A 17,133-nucleotide genomic window follows, 5' to 3' on the forward strand; every position below is an offset into this window, starting at 1 on the left:
CATGCCAATTTGTGGGTTTTTTTGTTTGATTTAATTTTTTGTGGTTTTGTTTTGTTTTTTAATTTTATTTTTTTATTTTTTTAAATGTTAACAGATGCAACATTTACAACATCTATAGTTACTTAATCTTTATTAATAAAAGCTTTCTTGATACATAAAATCTATCCGGTTTCTTATATTTACCATTGTATACCCTCACAATGTGTTTTCAAAGCATTGGATCCTGTCTAACTGGGCAAAAGGTGTATGTATGCATCACTGTTGCAAGGGTTTTGAGGAAAGCAATGACTATAGTCTTTCAGAATGTAGCTGTTCTAGGATAAAATGCTGAGCCTCCATAAATATTAGGCTGGCTCGTCAATTTTTGTGCATTCTCCCCTGCCTCCCCATGCACCCCTGGTGTGGGACCCAGAAACTTTAGGTGAAAACTAAATTTCTTGCCTAATCATGAGATTTGATTAAGCTAGTGGTTTTAGAAAAAAGACCATATATCACAACGCTAATGAAAAAATTGCAAGAATTGCTAATGATGTGACTGACTCATGTTGCTAAATGGAGCAGATTTTTAAACATAGCTCTAGGCTTCAGTTCTTTCAGCTCATTCACAATCAGTTCTGCTTTATACTGAGCTCAGTGAAGCTATTCTCAGAGGAGAGTGCAGTATGACATGGATTAAGAGTCAGAGAGTGGAGCCATTAATCGATTCAGTACTACACAGGTTATCTAATATCTAAGAAATGTTTAAAATATTTTAGGCAGCCTAAAAAACTGAAAGAAAAAAAGTAATTTGCAAGTGATTTTTTGCTTTATTAATTTTTTTTTTTTTTTTAAAGGAAGGCTGTTGGAGACTGGGTCAAAGGCAAGGAGTAATTACTGATAATTGATGTTTGAAGGAGGTCTTGTTTCCTCGTTTATTTTTGACTCCAGCTATGCTATATCTGGGATAGTAAACAAACAGCGCGAAGGAGAATTCTTATGTACTGGATTTTTTTTTTTTTTGTCTGTGGTGTTACATTGTTAGAATGGTTCTTGGCATTGCATTGGCCAAAGCCAGCTAGAGATGTCACAGGCAGGTCCTGGGCATTGCTCTGGAGCAGGGTCAGGCCAGGGATGGTTCCCAGCAGGCAATCAGCATGTATTCCCCTTCCAGTTTTCCCCCACCTTCATTGTTGGAGGTCAAGAGAGCTTAATAGTAAGGATGGAGGAAGTTATAAACCACTTGGTTTCAGGTCGGTGAACAGCTCTAGATGTATTCAGTTTACTGGTGTAGACAAGCCTACAATGTTGCCTTCAGTACCATTACAATTTAAAACAGTAAAGTGAGTTTCTAAGATGCTGAGTTTGGTATACTTTGTCACATCAGCTCAAAAAGCAGTTTCTCCCTTAAGAGAGAAGTAATAGTGTTTTATACTTTTTTTTTTTTTTTTTTTTTTTTAAGTGTTGATATTCAGTTATTTTCCAGAGAGTATTTTGCTAGCATCTTAAGAGGACAGCAGCGTATAAGACTGTGACAGTCTTTACAGCTTCTGTCTCTCCTAAACCCTAACATAGACATTATGAGGATTGTGGTAATCAACAGGGTGAATATGAACACATTATTAAATGAATCTTCCTATTCCATAAACTCTGTCCACTGTTATGCTTTATTCTTTATTGGTCATTCAAATATACATTTCATTTGGAAACTGTCTTCACTCACTTGAGGCTTCTTGAAAAATATTTGTGCCAGTACCTGTAAAATGATCTGCTTGCATAGTACACCCAGCTGTGACAAAAGTTCCAAAATTATCTCTCATCTTAATTAGTGTTTTTTTTTAAGTGCTACAGATTTTCTTTTTGACTTACAAAGCTATTGGTTTACTGACACTGGACAGTGGGAGATTGCTCTGTGAATTCAGTTGATCTCTTTTAGGGTTCTACCTGATCTTATCACTAAGGAAATGCTGGAGTTGTTGAAATGAAAGCTTTACAGGTAAATGAAAAGGAGAATCCAGGCTTGAGCAGGCCAGGCAATCATTAAATCAGCAGGCTGCAGTACACACGCTGGCTTTGTATGAGACACAGAAATACAGGTATATTGGAAGGTGGTGGTGCTGGGGTTTTTGTTTTCGTTTGGCTTTTAGTATAAGTACTAACAAAACCAGTCAAAGTCCTAATTATGCTTTTGAAGCTCAAATGATCTAGTCCTGGTACACTGTTGAAATAAATAAAAAGAAAAGATAGTTTCTTGTGGAGGTTCATAATCTACATGAATAACTATTCCTCTTTAAATAGCTCTACTAAACTTGCTAAATTATCTTCAGATAAAGGTTTCTTTATTTTTTTCCCTTAGTGAAATGAAGCCAGTTTTTTAAGTATTAATCATAGGACCACTGAAAAGATAGTTATTTGTTGAACCAGACTATCACAAACGTTTGGCTTTCTAGTTTATGTTGAAATTACTGGACTGTGATATTTAGTAGCAATATTTGTATTTTCTATAGTTAGTTTACTAAAATAAGAAAGGGAAGAAATCCAGCCATAATTCTGTCTTCAACTATATATATTTCTGCTATTAATTTCAGTGGAAAAGAAACTATTTCTCGTAGTTTGTATAGGGAAAAAAAACCCCACCAATGCCAAAACACTCATACATGCTTCATTGAAAGCCAAGGAGTTATTTAAAAAAACCCCACAAACACTACCACCAAAAAACCCAAACCCCAACCCCAAAACACAAAACCAAAATTTTGATAGGCTGGCAGGAGCTATACCAAATTAGATGAACAGCTCAAGCCTCAGGCATATGTAAAATGGAAAACAGGGCTATTGTTTATTTGGTAGAGTGCACCAATACATCAGTTTATAGAAATACTATAACTAAATACAATTCTTTCTTTTCCATCATTTGATTCACCCTTTCTGCTCCTAATGTCCCAGAATGAATGTCCTGCCAGAAAGATAGTTCCTTCTGGCAGTAAAAAGGCCTTTCACTGATCAAGGAATTGCCTCTTGGGAGGTGTTGGGGGGACAGGCTGTCTTCTGCCCTCTGCTTTGTATCGAGCTTTGCCAATTTTATATCATCCTACCCTACAATAAAAGAGATACACAATAAGGTGAAATACTTGCTTAAAACCCAGCATTTATTGAAAAGCTGTGTTTCCACTTACTGTTCAGGCAGGGGTAGCCATGACATGGAAAAAATGAAACCAAACCAACCTTGATTAATGTTTTCTGTGGATACAAATGAACTTTTAAAAGCAGATGGCATGGCCAAAGAGAACGTTTCAAATCGAGATCTACACAGAGAACCTAAATGGCTGTGCTGGTCAGGAAGCGAGGAGTTGCTGAACTAGTGCAAGTGGTGGGCAGCCTGAGACGTTTCTTTACCTACGGTTTGTTCAGAGGGAAATGAAAAAAGGAAGAGCTTGTCTGATACACGTGTCCTTTTGCATGATATTTTTATTATCTTTTTCATTACATAATCCCAAGTCCAGAACAAATAGTTAATGAGTGCATAAAACATGGCAATAACAAATTGCGCCAGAAAGATACCAGCATGGAAATACAGGTTTATCACTTTAAAATAAGAATACAAGGGAGAAAGGTGGTTTGGGGTGTGTGTGTGTGTTTTTAATTAAACAGGATATATGTATGACTCAGGAAGACAAACTCCAATACATAAATGGAATGAATGGACATTCAACACAAATGCCAGATTCCTCCTTTAATTCCCAAAAGAGTTAGGGTCGTTGCAGTCTTTCTGTGCTTTCTGGCCTGCTGCATGCTAGGCTGTTGGCCAGAGTTCAGCCCTCCCAAGTAATGTTCCCTCTTGATAACCGTCACAGCTCTGTCGGAGGACAGACAGGTTCCAGATAGAAGAGGCAATGCTTTCTGGGGATGCATGAAAAGAAGCGGGGGGAGCTTTTGTTTGGGCTACTTGCAAGAAAGCCGATAGACCATCAATCACAGTTACGAATGTGTGTGCCGCTACCTTTTCCTTTGTTAGACACTGTTGGTGAATATACTTTATGCTCCACGCAAGAACTGATGAACAAGAATGAGAGAAGTCCTGGCATCACCGGAGGTGATGGGAGCTCCCCGTTGTGTAGAGAGTGCTGTGGAAATAGTAGACATAGACTACTCTTTCTGCTAGTCTACAGGTCCAATAGTAAGGGGAGAAGAAAGGAGTAGTGGAGAAATATTTCTAATGTGAATACATGTAGAAGAGTTTACTGCCCTAAATACTTAAGACCAATACATTAGTAACAGAAAAATTAACCACCAGCATTGGCTTGTGTTTTGTTTGTTTCTAATTCTGTAAATGATATCTGATTGGCACGACAAACTTTTAGTTCCTGAGTTTGGGTGTCAGTATTATTGTCCTGTTTATTCAAATGTTATTAATCATTGCCTCTGAATTTTCAAATTTTTTTTTGCATATTTCAGAATTAAAAGATTACAACAGTTCAATAGAGATGTTGATAATATTTAACAAAAATATATGTACTAGGTGTTTTCAGGAACATGTGCATATTCAGGACAGCAAGTGTGTCCATCATTGAACCTATGCATATTCTTATGTAAAAATCTTATTCTTATGTACATCTTACAAAGTAGAAGGCTTTATATATGCCATAAAATAATTGTTTATGCACAGCTGTAAAATGCTCTTACATTCAAGCTTCTTTACAACACTCTTTTGCCTTGATATACATAAAACACAAAACCTTTAAGCTTCTTCTAAAAGGCTTCTTTCTATTAATGTTATGTTTTGTGAAGTTACAATGTGTTCTTGCTGGTTTTGGCTGTGGGTTTTGTGTGTATGATTGTAGCATCCATTTTTCGACACAGTAGACTTAACAATTAGGAGGACCAATAAGTCTGCTTTAATCTATGTAGAAAATAGATTTAAGTTACTCCTTTTTAACTCTGCAAATGTAGTTGTAAATCCTGTTCTGCTTGCGCGCCCATCTACAAATCTGACATTGAAGAAGCACATCTGCACAGATGCCTTTAGTGAAATAAAGGAGGATAATTTAAAGACTATTGTAGGATTTCTTCTATCAGCTCCATGAATCACTTTTTCGTATAAGGTTAAAGCAGAGTTTTCACCCCCAGGTTGCTGAAATTGCAGATATCTGGAATGGAAATTAAACTTGTGACATGTAGACTAAAGTCTTATTTCAAATTGACATTTCATTGAATTTTGATGTGTATATTAAAACCCACCACCCATAAAGTTTTGAATCGAGGAACTATTTCCATTGAAGTCAAGGAATACAGACTGCATGCGTAAGAAAGTTCAGGTTATTTTCACTGAAAACACAAATCAACCCTTGTAGAATTTCAGTTGCTTATTTTACAAACTTTTCAGTTCCTAGTTTCTTACTAGAAGCAAAAAGTGTTTGCAGTCTAAAGACAACTGGGAAGTAGCAGGCTTTTTGTGACAAACCTGTATTGATCATTTTTCATCCAGAACTTAAAAGGCAGATAAATTTTTTTTGACTTTCTGATGGTTAACTCTGGTAAATCTTCAAAATGCGATAGTCTTTATGAATGATTCTCCAAATAAGTTTTTTTTTCAAATTCTATTACTATGAAATTAGAAAGTCTTATTTTTTCAAGGTATTACATTTTTCTTAGTTAAGCAAATTACAAAATTTTATTAATTAGTCTGATTTGTCAGTATGTGAGGTGATACCTGTATTGGCTGAAAAATCTTTTCATTCATGTGGCACACGTACTTCTTTATAGGTGCGTTATGATCTAAATTTACAAACTATTGCCTAAGGTTAAACAATCAAAGTAGTGGGGTTTTCTTTGTTTCCCCCCCACTTGCTGGTCATCTCCTGCTCTTACTCATTTAGGAAGAACCTTTTCTTCTTTAGTAATGAAAATCGGGTCGCTCACTTAGCTTTCTTAATTCAAGTGATCCAGATCTGGACATTCTTGCCTGTAAGCAGGAGCATTGTTAGTTGAGGCTATGATGTCCACCAGGAACTGCTGCCTGCATGGATTAAGAAGAAAAGGGTATTTTAAACCAGGTTTGGGGTGATGGGGAGTGCTGTGGTGGGAATGACGTGGTGCCGTCAGTGTGGGGAGAGTGGCATGTGCGGTTGGCGCTCTGCAGGCGGGAGTTGTTGGTTTGTGTTCTGGTATTGCTTCCTGAAGGCTTTCATAGGAAACATTTGTAAGACATTTTAAAGGTTACAGTCGCTGACTAGCATTTAAATTACACTATAGCTGTTTTCAGCATGTTCTGATACTGTGTGAAGCATAAAAGAGGAAAAATTGATCTTATTTTATAGCATGAATACTCTCCAAAAGAGGTCAGCATTGTTCGGAGGGGAGTTTCTCTTCTGCTGAACCTAGGCTGCTTGCTGTGGAGAATTTACAATTACATTTATATACGCACAACACAAGAGGAGAAGGCGTATTTAGAGCCATTACAGTGGTTGTAACTTCTCTTCCCCTCAGATCTCATTAAGGCTTTTATACTCGGGGTGCGTGCTCCCTTGGTGGCAGCCTGGAGCCGAGTCCCTCGGGACGGGCGCGCTTCTTTCCTGCGCTCCCTCGGAAAGCCTCGGCCCGCTGGGGTTCACCTCCCTGTGGCCAGTGGGGTTTGTTCGGGGGATTTGTGAAGAGTATGATCAGGTTGTACTTATGTGAATTTGGGAATCTGTTTATGATTGTGTCAGGGATCTGAGATTCTGAATTTTCCGAAATGTGCGCCGGAGTTTTCTTTTTGTTGCAGATATTGTAAAGGCCTTTTGTCTACAATTACTTTTATTTTGATAACCGAATTACTAAGGCAATGGAAGTGTGGATGTGATTTTGGTGTTGCATAATAGTTTTTGATGCTTTTGCTGCCACTTGCAGTGAGAATACTGAATTTGATGCTCTACAAGAAATACCAGTTCTCTTTCTTCTGTCTCCTTCCACCCTGTTTCTTTGTCAATGTATCATCTTGCATATCTTAGAAATAAGTAATTTTGGAGTCATAATCACAGTCATAATTTCCTTCCTGGCCATTTCCAGTCCCCCTCTTGTAGGGGACTTTTTGTACATGGTATCTTGCATGGATATGCTTTGCTTCTACTATTTTCTATACGACAGCTCATTTTTTAGACTGGATGTTGTTCTGTCTGGGAGGAGACTGTTTAAATAGGCCTGTATTCAATCAGCATGTTAAACAAAAGAATATTGATTGTTGCTGGTGTCTAGGTATTGTTTCATACAAGGAATTTCATACCAATAATGTAATCAATTAATATTCTCTCTTTCAGGTTTAACGGATGAAAAAGTGAAGGCCTATCTTTCTCTTCACCCCCAGGTACTGGATGAGTTTGTGTCAGAAAGCGTAAGTGCGGAAACTGTGGAAAAATGGCTAAAAAGGAAAAATAACAGACAGGAAGGTAAGTCCTTTTTATTTGCAATTAATATTTAGCTTTGAACAGCTCTGTTCTTATTTTTAGATTTAAAGAGGAACCCTAGTTTTGGTAAAACTTGACTGTTATAATTTTTATGTCTAGGTTGCACCACTTTTTGAAAGGCAAAAGGGGTTAACAATTTTTAAAAATATTTTCAGCCTTCTGGCATTTCTATTTTGGAATATATTGTTGTTTGTTTTGTAGGTTCAGTTTACCCATTTTGAGTTGCAAATACTGTTCCACCAACCCATAATATCTATTATATTGGTGTATGTTTTGAGAACATAATTTGGTCTTGGATCTAAAATCAGTAAGTTTAGAATTTAAATTATGCAGTATGTGCAGGATGTAAACCTCAGTAAAATATTGGATATACCATCTCAAAAGTTCCTACTTGCAGCATGTATTAAGTCAATTTTAGATACGAACATTGACACAGAGATTATAAAGCAGTGTGTTGAATTCTGAAGGTATTTCTGTTGGGTTGCTTTAGGTATAATCCCTCACTTACTAAAGCCAGAAAACTGTTCCTTATGACTTGGCCTGGGTTGACAATGATTGTAAATTTTGTAATGATCGTAAATTTTGTGAGATTGTGTGCATATATAAGAATCATGGAATTCTAACAATGATTTGGAATATACCAGGTAAAATGCAAAAGAAGAGATTACCAAGAAGGTGAGGAAAGAAACAGTGATTTTACTCTGCATGTGCGTTGCTCTGCGGCTGACTTCTAAAGGTGCTTGGGGTTTAAATTCTGGTGATAATTCCCATTTTAAATAGAGGGGCTATTGCTAATTCCTAGAAGATAACTGAGTGTTTTCTGCACCATTATAGAAAAAGGAAATGGTGGGCAAGGGACAGAAAAGGCTATATCGAACCAGATTTTTGGTGGTGATGACTATATATCTGATACTAAGGTGCTAGTACATTTTTGTTGGTGTAAAGACGTTACCTAATGGAAGTGTAAAAGTATGTAGCAATAGACCACCTGTTTACTACTTTTTGTGGTTTACAAACTGCAGCACTGCAGGATGGCTATCATTATAATCCACAGATGCAATCAGAAAAAGTGTTATGAATCAAGTAAATAAGTCCTGATAATGCTTTTTGTAGACAGAAGAGAAAAAACACTTTGATGTTACCAGAAACAAATACTACTTATTTTAAAGTGCTATGTTCCTGTGAAAAGGATGATTTTTCTCTAAGGTGTTTGAAGTCCCTATAAGAAATCATTGCTTGTTTGAAATACAGTTTATAGTCTGGGTCAAAGTTCTTGATGCTAAAACTGAGTGAATGCTTTGGATAACATTTCATCTTCAAGAATCTTATATCGTGAAGTGGAATTCATTACCAGTTGCTCAAAGTTTCCCTTTTTTTGGGAGCATGACCTGAAAATACATTTTTGTGAAAATGCTCATAATATTTTTTTAGCCACTACAAAAGCAAAGTAACTGCTGACCATTGCCTTAGTGAAGTTTTAACATGAATAGCTGCAACAGTGTGATTTGTCCATTGTTTTCTTATACTTTAAAACTTCTGTTTCGTGGCTAACTCTCCCCAAACTGTTGAATTAAGTGTCAAGCAATAGTTGTGCTATCGTTATCATTCAGCTTTGTATCTGTTATTGTCAAGTGGGTCTTTCTGCCTTCCATGCTACTTCCCTTTTGCTGCCAGTGATCTTTAAGGTGGCCTTATTTATTACACTAAAGGCAGTTATGCAGATAAGGCTTTCTTAGTGTTAGATTTTTAGGTGAAAATAAGCAGAACAAGATTTAAAACTACACTTACCAAGTCAAAAAGAATAATTTGAATGCATTTTGTTTATAGAATGAAACAGATACTGATTAGCCTTAAAGATAAAGGCTATAGCATATAAAATGTCTCTGATAATGAAGCATCTTAATTTGCAAGAATACAACATATTTAGCAAAGCAGCTTGCTAGATGATTTACTCAGTTCGTGTTTGTCCTGATTTGGCTGAGGTGGAGTTAATTTTCTTCTTAGTGGCTGGTACAGTGTGTTTTGGATTTAGTATGAGAATAATGTTGATAACGCACTGATGTTTTAGTTGTTGCTAAGTAGCGCTTATCCTAAGTTAAAGATTTTTCAGTTTCCCATGCTCTGCCAGCAAGCAGGTGCGCAAGAAGCTGGGAGGGAGCATGGCCAGGACAGCTGACCCGAACTAGCCAAAGGGATTATTCCATACCATAGGACGTCATGCTCACTATATAAACTTGGGGGAGTTGGTCAGGAGGCACAGATCGCTGCTTGGGCATCGGTCAGTGGCTGGTGAGCAATTGCACTGTGCATCACTTGTCTTTCTTGGGTTTTATTTTTTATTTTATTTTATTATAATTATCATTATGCTATTTTATTTTACTTTAGTTATTAAAGTGCTCTCATCTCAACCCACAAGTTTCACTTTTTTTCAATTCTTCTCCCCATCCCACTGGGTGAGGTGGGAGTGAGCAAGTGGCTGCGTGGTGCTTAGTTGCTGGCTGGGATTAAACCATGACAGTGTTATGTATGTACAAATCCTACTGCCTGAGTAATGGTGGCAGTGAGAAATGAGAAGGAGAAGATGGAACTGATTCTTTTGGTGTCAGCATGGATCTGTGGTGACTCAAAGGGAATATGTAACCTCAGTCACTTTACATCAATAGGGGTATAATTTTCCCTCTATCCCTCTTGCTTCTCATCATGTAATGTGATACAGACAGGAAAATAAGCTTTCTTTTTATGAGAAAGTTGCCAGGCAGGCGAAATGCTGTTTCGAGATCTCTGGCTTAGTGTCTGTACTCTTATATGTTGATGACGCAGAACAGTCATTAACCTATATGCAGAAATTGTGTCCTGCCTGATTTACAGGCATCCAGCTGTGTGTACTCTTCAGCCAGAAGTCAATGGGCCTGCAGCCAGGGTAGTTTATCGGAATTTCATTAGCATGAACATAAACTGAAATGTCTGATTTGGACTTAAATGAAACAAAATTTATCTGTGACCGAGATTTACTGAATTAGTTACTTTAGGTGGATTTTGTTTTTTTTAAAACCCAAAGTATTAAAAAGGGAGGCAATGCGTAAATACTGCAGTGTTTAAGGTATAACTACATCCCAAAATATCATGACTTGTCATCAGTGTGTACCAGATAAGTCTTGTATCTATCACAGTATATGTTAGATTGAAAGTTGCTCATGACAGGTTAATGGTGATATACCTGGGATTATACGATTTATTTATTTATTTAATATATTGGAGAAAACCTGCAAAGGCAGCACTGGGAAGGAATGCTGCTCATACTGATATTTGGGTATCCACTGCAACTTTTTGAACCCTGACTATTATCTACCAATAAAACACATGCTCAAAACACACCCAGGTTTTGTATTGTTGCACACAGCCTTTCCAAACAACTCTATTTGTAATAAACTAACACTTGAGTGTTAAATTTTTCATATCCAGATCATGGCTGATTTAGGCAGGACTCTGAATTAAATTGGAGCACAAACTGGGCTGCTTCTCATGCAAAGTATTTTTGATTGGTTTTTGCAAGCAAAATTTAACCAAGTAAGAGGGTGTCTTGATTGAGGGAACTGATTAGATATTTTGGGGTTCATTTTAACTCTTCTTCAAAGTTGTTTTCTTATTACCTATGGAAGAAACTTTTTTACAGATTAAGCCTACTACTTGTAGTGTGAGGTCTGGTCTGTACTTCATGCATTATGCCCTCATGGGATGTTTTATGAAGTTTATACATCAGAAAAACATCTTCATATAGACACAGTAAAAAGTGCCTTTGCTTGTATATCTAATCTTATTGAAGTGCTAGTGTAAGTTATACCAATAGGATAGATGATCTTACTTTAATGATTCATTAAAGGTACATCTTGATAGAAGGAGATTTTTCCAATGTACTTTAAGAGTTAATCTGCCAGAAGGAGATCTTTTCTTTCCCAGATGCCTAGATATAATACTCACAGAACTCAAAAGAGATCTTCCATTTGTCCTCTTCCATATCATTCAAGCAAAAGTAACAGATGATTGTAGCAAGACTATGGAAGTTTTAGACTCTGCTGGATAGATCCTCATCTCCCAACAGATTTCTTAGAAAAATATTTACAAACTCCAACCTTAATTATATTATTCGAAGCTTCACCGCCACAACAATAAGAACAGGCTAAGCACATTGATTATAAACCAGCTTCACATCTTTTATTCTGCTGATACTGAATTTCAGAGGTGTCTTTCCTAATTTTTTAATGACGTTTTTGTATAGGAAGAAAGAACAAACTGTACTGACACAGAATTTCTACATGGAAAGCTGCCTATATCACCTCTCACTCTGTGGGAGCGAAGTTATCACTTCCCTAAGGGGATGGCCCTCATGTTCATCAAAGTGGATGATCATGTGCTTAATTACTGCTGAATCTGGACACATCAACAACAGCTTTATACATTATTTTCTTCCAGCAATATTTGCCAAAACCATGTAAAGCTATATATAGTGGGAACTTAAGGTGCTTTGCTACCACACAAATGCTGTTGTTAAGTAATTCTTAAATACAACTTTAAAAAAATTTTTAAATGGAAAATTGTATATAGAATACTACTACATTCAGTACACAGTATGACACTGATTATACACAGTCAGAAGTTACTGTCTGTTAAGTGCAGTGGACTTACTGCATTTACAGGAACCCAAAATTTCATAATTGACCTGTTTAAAAAAAAAAAAAAAAGTGAAGAAATTAGAAAATTAATTGCTTAATATAATGTTGGTGTGATATTGCTGTAATGTTTATTCAGGATGTATAGTCCTCAAGAAGATATCACATAATTTTTCCTGGGCTTTGAAAAACAACAGGATTGATTTTCTTAGGGTTAGTCCAAGGTATTGCCATCCTAATACTAATATTTCCATTTACAGCCTTCATAATGTAATACTGTGCTGTAACCTGCTGTACATTCAAGCAAGAAGAGAATGTATTATGTAATGTGACCAAAATATTTAGCATTTTCTGATATTTCCTTACAGGACTTGTTTAAACAGAATCATGAAATGACTTTTTAAGTAATCTTACATATATTGTTTTATGGACTGTTGATTTTTTCCTGTTGTGCTTTCCTGTATCCATTAATTTCCTGCCAGTGTTAAATAACTGCTATTTGATAGATATGCTGTTGCTAATATGATGCAAATGATTAAATGACTGTATTTGGTTGTTTCAGTTAAAGGACATCTGTGAACATTCAAAGTACTTTTTCTTCTTTTTTATTTATCATTACACAATAAATCAGAGTGTATTCATTGCTACTTTTATGTAATTACTGTAAGCAGTCTGGCTGACTGCAGTATAAAATGTAGTTCTTCATTAGTCATTTAAATGCATGATTTTCTCATTCTTGTGGTGTTTCTTGTGAAGCAAATAGGACAACTGTGTGTGGGTTCAGAGTTCAGATTAAGCCCCAATTCTGTCCTTTCTTTAGCTCATCCATTTTGCTTTTCACCTTTTTCTCCTTTTCTGCTATGGGCCCTAGAAGTGGGCAAAGATGGCCATCGGATTTGGTGCACTGGATGGCTTTAAATTTGGCAGAGGACTGGCAGCAGTCATCTCTGGATACACTCATTCTAGTCATTTGGAATATCACTGTAGCTTCCCTTTGGTAGAAAATTGAGTAGGCTTCACGAGGAAAGACATCTGTGTAAAATCTCTCACCCACATGTTCCTTTAGGTCTTCCCAATGTATTTTATATCTATATATGCTTTAGCAGTACCTATGATAGCTTTCAGTGAGCTCATTGAGCATAGAAAGGAGAAAGCTCGGTGCAGGTTAGTTAAACATATTTCTTTTTCTTACTTTATAGTCTGTGCTGAGCTGAAGGTTTCGGTGACTGAAATGGTTCTGGTGCCTGAGCTAGTTTGTTTAAGCCTGATACCTTCTGTGGGAAGGGTAGAAGTGAGAAAACTCGTGGGCTGGGATAAAGACAGTTTAATAGGTAAAGCAAAAGCTGTGCACAAGCAAAGCAAACCAAGGAATTCATTCAGCACTTCCCATGGGCAGGCAGGTGTTCAGCCATCTCCAGGAAAGCAGGGCTCCATCACGTGTAACGGTGACTTGGGCAGACAAATGCCATCACTCTGAATGTCCCCCCTTCCTTCTCCTTCCCCCAGCTTTCTATGCTGAGTGTGACATCATATGGTCTGGACTATCCCTTGGGTCAGTTGGGGTCAGCTGTCCCAGCTGTGTCCCCTCCCAACTCCTTGTGCCCCCCCAGCCTCCTCGCTGGTGGGGTGGGGTGATGAGCAGAAAAGCCCTTGGCTCTGTGTGAGCACTGCTCAGCAACAGCTAAAACATCAGCATGTTATCAACATTATTCCCATTCTAAATCCAAAATACAGCACTATACCAGCTGCTGGAAAGAAAATTAATTCTATCCCAGCCAAAACCAGCACCGATCATTAGACAAAAAGTCTTTTTTTCTTTTTAGTCTTTTCTTCTGTACTAGGGAAGGGATTGGAGGAACAGGATCTGTGGCAAAATACTTCATCATACCCAGACTTTAAGCCTATATACAGAGAGAGAATTTGTTTACTAGTCCTTCAAGGCTAATACTAAAAGTAAAATTGTGCTAAGCTGCATCATTAAAATGTAAAAAAAAGTTCTGTGATCCTAAATAGACTGAAAATTGTTTCTTTTCTGGTGCTGCAGTTTCACATAGTAAGCTATTATCATAATGTGCTTTAAGGTTTGCTACAGTCCTGTGAGAGAGAAAGTAGTGAGTTTTGGAGAGATGCTAATGTGTGGCTCTATTAAGGGAGCAAGTCTGTACTGAAGTATTTATTGTTAAGCAATACTGAAGTATGCATTTCTCAATAAATCATGGTTATTCCTTTATTTGCTCTTTTAAATAGGTAATTAATTTCTGTTTTTAAATGATGCCATGTTGAGGAATGTTATTTGCACTTCGCCTAACGTAGTTAAATATGTGAGAGAATGGCTAACATGCATTTCTATAACTGGGATAGAATATACGAAAAAGATAAATGTAAGCAGGAAGAGTATATGTATGCTAAATATATGTCAGCTTGCTGCCAGAATTATAAAGAAAAAAAAAAATGGAGCCTCTGCTTGATTTGGTATTTTTTGAGGACTGTGCATTTCCACACTACCTAATCAGAAATAGCTGTTCTGTAGTGTAGGGTAGTAGTTGTAGCACTGTAGGTGAAGGATACTCAGAAGCTGGAGACTATCACTGTTGCAATACTCCAGAGCTGGCTGCAATTCTGACATCTCCCCAACCTAGGCAAGAGGAACTGATATGGCAGCATATTAATGACCTCCTTGATTTATAGTTAGGCTGACCAAATATTTCATTGATGCTGCAGACATGCTGTTTTATTCTGATGCAGCCCTGCTGTGCTTATGTTTGTTATATCCAAGCAGGCAACAAATACTTGCCAAAAAGCAAGAGTGAATGTGGGAATGATTTGGGTAATGCGTGACTTGCACCATTGACACCATAGTAGTAGCTCTTAATGCTTCTTATTAACAAACCCCAGCATTTACGTATTTTGATGCCTTTCTGGAGTTTTTTTTCTCAAAAGAAGACAGAACGGATGAATCCTCCAGTCCCATTCCCTCCATTACAAGTGGCATAATTACTTGCCCTGTTCCTGCTCTTCCCTCGGAGTCTGCTAATGGCCAGTTGGAGACAAGATGTTGGGCTAGGTGGTCTTGTGGGTCTGAACCAATGTAACTGTTGTGAAACCAACAGGTGCTACTTTTCTGGGATAATATCCAGACTGATAAAAGTTGTCTTTATTGTGAATGTTTTTCTCAGAAAAGTTGCAATAATATCTGGGGGCTTGACTGCATAGACCCTGTTCCTCTGTGTATTTGGTATACTCCTTAATTCCAGAGATAAAACTGATTGGTAGACTTTTGTATGGAGTAGTTTACAGTTGCCATTTTTCATGTGTCTAGAAAGTTTATCAGTATTTCGGAGGCAGACAGATGAAGTAATGACACTTCCCAGAGCTGTGGTAGAGCTCTACATGGGAATGCCGTTTTAGTCCAGATGCTGAAAATGGCATACATCTGTCACAGGTACAGAATAATTTTAGAGCTGATTTCTGGGGAGACTGTTGCATTGTGCCATTGGTTTTAAAAATTATTTTATCGCTGCATCATTTCCTGAAACAGTCAGTATAATTGTCCCATTGTTTCTTTCCAATTGTGAAATCGTTTCTTTCCTGTGTGTCCAGTTCCGTGGGGTTTTTATTGTTTTCCCTGAGTTAATCAGAAGAGAGACAGCTCAGATGTGGGTTCATTTTGGCTGTGAAAATATTGAGGAGGAGTTAGTGAAAAAGTTCCTCTCTGTCGTGTTGTCAGGCTGTTCCTTTGGGCAGAAGAAAAGGTTAGTGGAAAGCATATATAGGTCAGATAGATCAGGAATTGTTTTTATGTACTGATAGTACAAAAATACTGATCAGTGGCATCTTGGTAGATAATACTGAAGTCTTGAGTGGTGATGATGTTTTTTGTTCAGTATGTGTCTTGATTTTGAAGCAGTTACTGATTTTATTCTTTGTTATTTGAATGGCTATCACTAGCAAACTCAAAACAACTGCAAAAAAAAGCCTGGTACATTAGTTGAATATGTATCTAGATTGTTTTCTTTGAATTTGCTGAAGTATGGGAGAGTTTATTGTCTGAAAATTTTGGTTTTTTTAGTGGGTCGGGTGAAGGAGGTGATTTTTCTGTTTTTCTGGAGCTCTCCTGCATATTTAGAATTGTTTAAATGGTCAGAGATTTGCAGAGGGTAATCCTTTAATGATGAGATATTTGGCCTTAGGAAGTAGATGTCACTGCTTGGTCTGAGTTCTCTCTTGAACTAATTGTGTTAATCACATTATATCTAGAGCAATTATTCTCAACATGTACTTAAACTGATGTTTGTTGTGTCTTTGTTAGGCTTGACTTAAGAGTTTTTATGGGTTTTTTTCTGTCGACTCAAAAATAGTGCTTCTGCTTATTTATAAGCCTTGCTTCACAGAATCATTTTCTGCCCGCATCTGCTAGCTATATTAGAAAGGAAAAAACCTGTGATTTTTGTCATTTCTTAATCTTTCAAGTAAATTAGGGCATGGAGCTTCTTTTAGTATCTTACTGAGAAACGGGTTTCCCAGTTTTCTTACTGTTTCTCATCAGTTTACATTTTGAACCTTTCCAGATTATCAATGTCTTCTATAAAGTGTGGGCAGTGTAAGAGAGATAGTATTGCAATAATGGGTTCACTAGTATTGTATGTAATACAAAACCATTTCCCTCCTATGCAAGACAGTCCTCCTTACTGTTGTCTGGCCCTGCTGCTCTTTGTTTTCAGATTGTTTCCCTCCTGTACACGGGATCTTCAGTTTTAGAATAAAAATCAATCAAGCAAGCGTATATATGTATATATACGTTCCCAAACTTATTGCTTCAGGTGATGATACTTGTTTAAGTATGTTATAGGAGGGAGATGTGTGTTGCACATAAATGGATGCTGCTACCTCTGTTTAGCTGCCATAGACTTTTGTTGAAGGAAGACTTATGTCACAGATATTACTCAAATACTTTGAAGATATTATTGAGCACGTAGATGGAAATTATTTGGTTCAAAATGTGTACTCAAGTTTCAGATAATAAAAAAACAACCTCCAAACAAAACCACAAA

The 17,133-nt window shown here is 37.0% G+C and overlaps 1 protein-coding gene across 3 annotated transcripts in view; it reads left to right on the forward strand.

Annotated features, from left to right (window-relative positions):
- The window catches only part of PDE10A (phosphodiesterase 10A), a 197,091-nt gene that overhangs the window by 77,712 nt on the left and 102,246 nt on the right, over window positions 1–17,133 (forward strand). For all 3 annotated transcript variants that reach the window (XM_030021938.2, XM_030021936.2, XM_030021937.2), the window contains exon 2: window positions 7,269–7,397. In XM_030021938.2, coding sequence (XP_029877798.1) covers window positions 7,269–7,397 — 129 coding nt within the window. The remainder of the gene's footprint in view (window positions 1–7,268; window positions 7,398–17,133) is intronic.

Source organism: Aquila chrysaetos, chromosome 8, assembly GCF_900496995.4.
Source record: "Aquila chrysaetos chrysaetos chromosome 8, bAquChr1.4, whole genome shotgun sequence".
Taxonomy (NCBI): Eukaryota; Metazoa; Chordata; class Aves; order Accipitriformes; family Accipitridae; genus Aquila; species Aquila chrysaetos.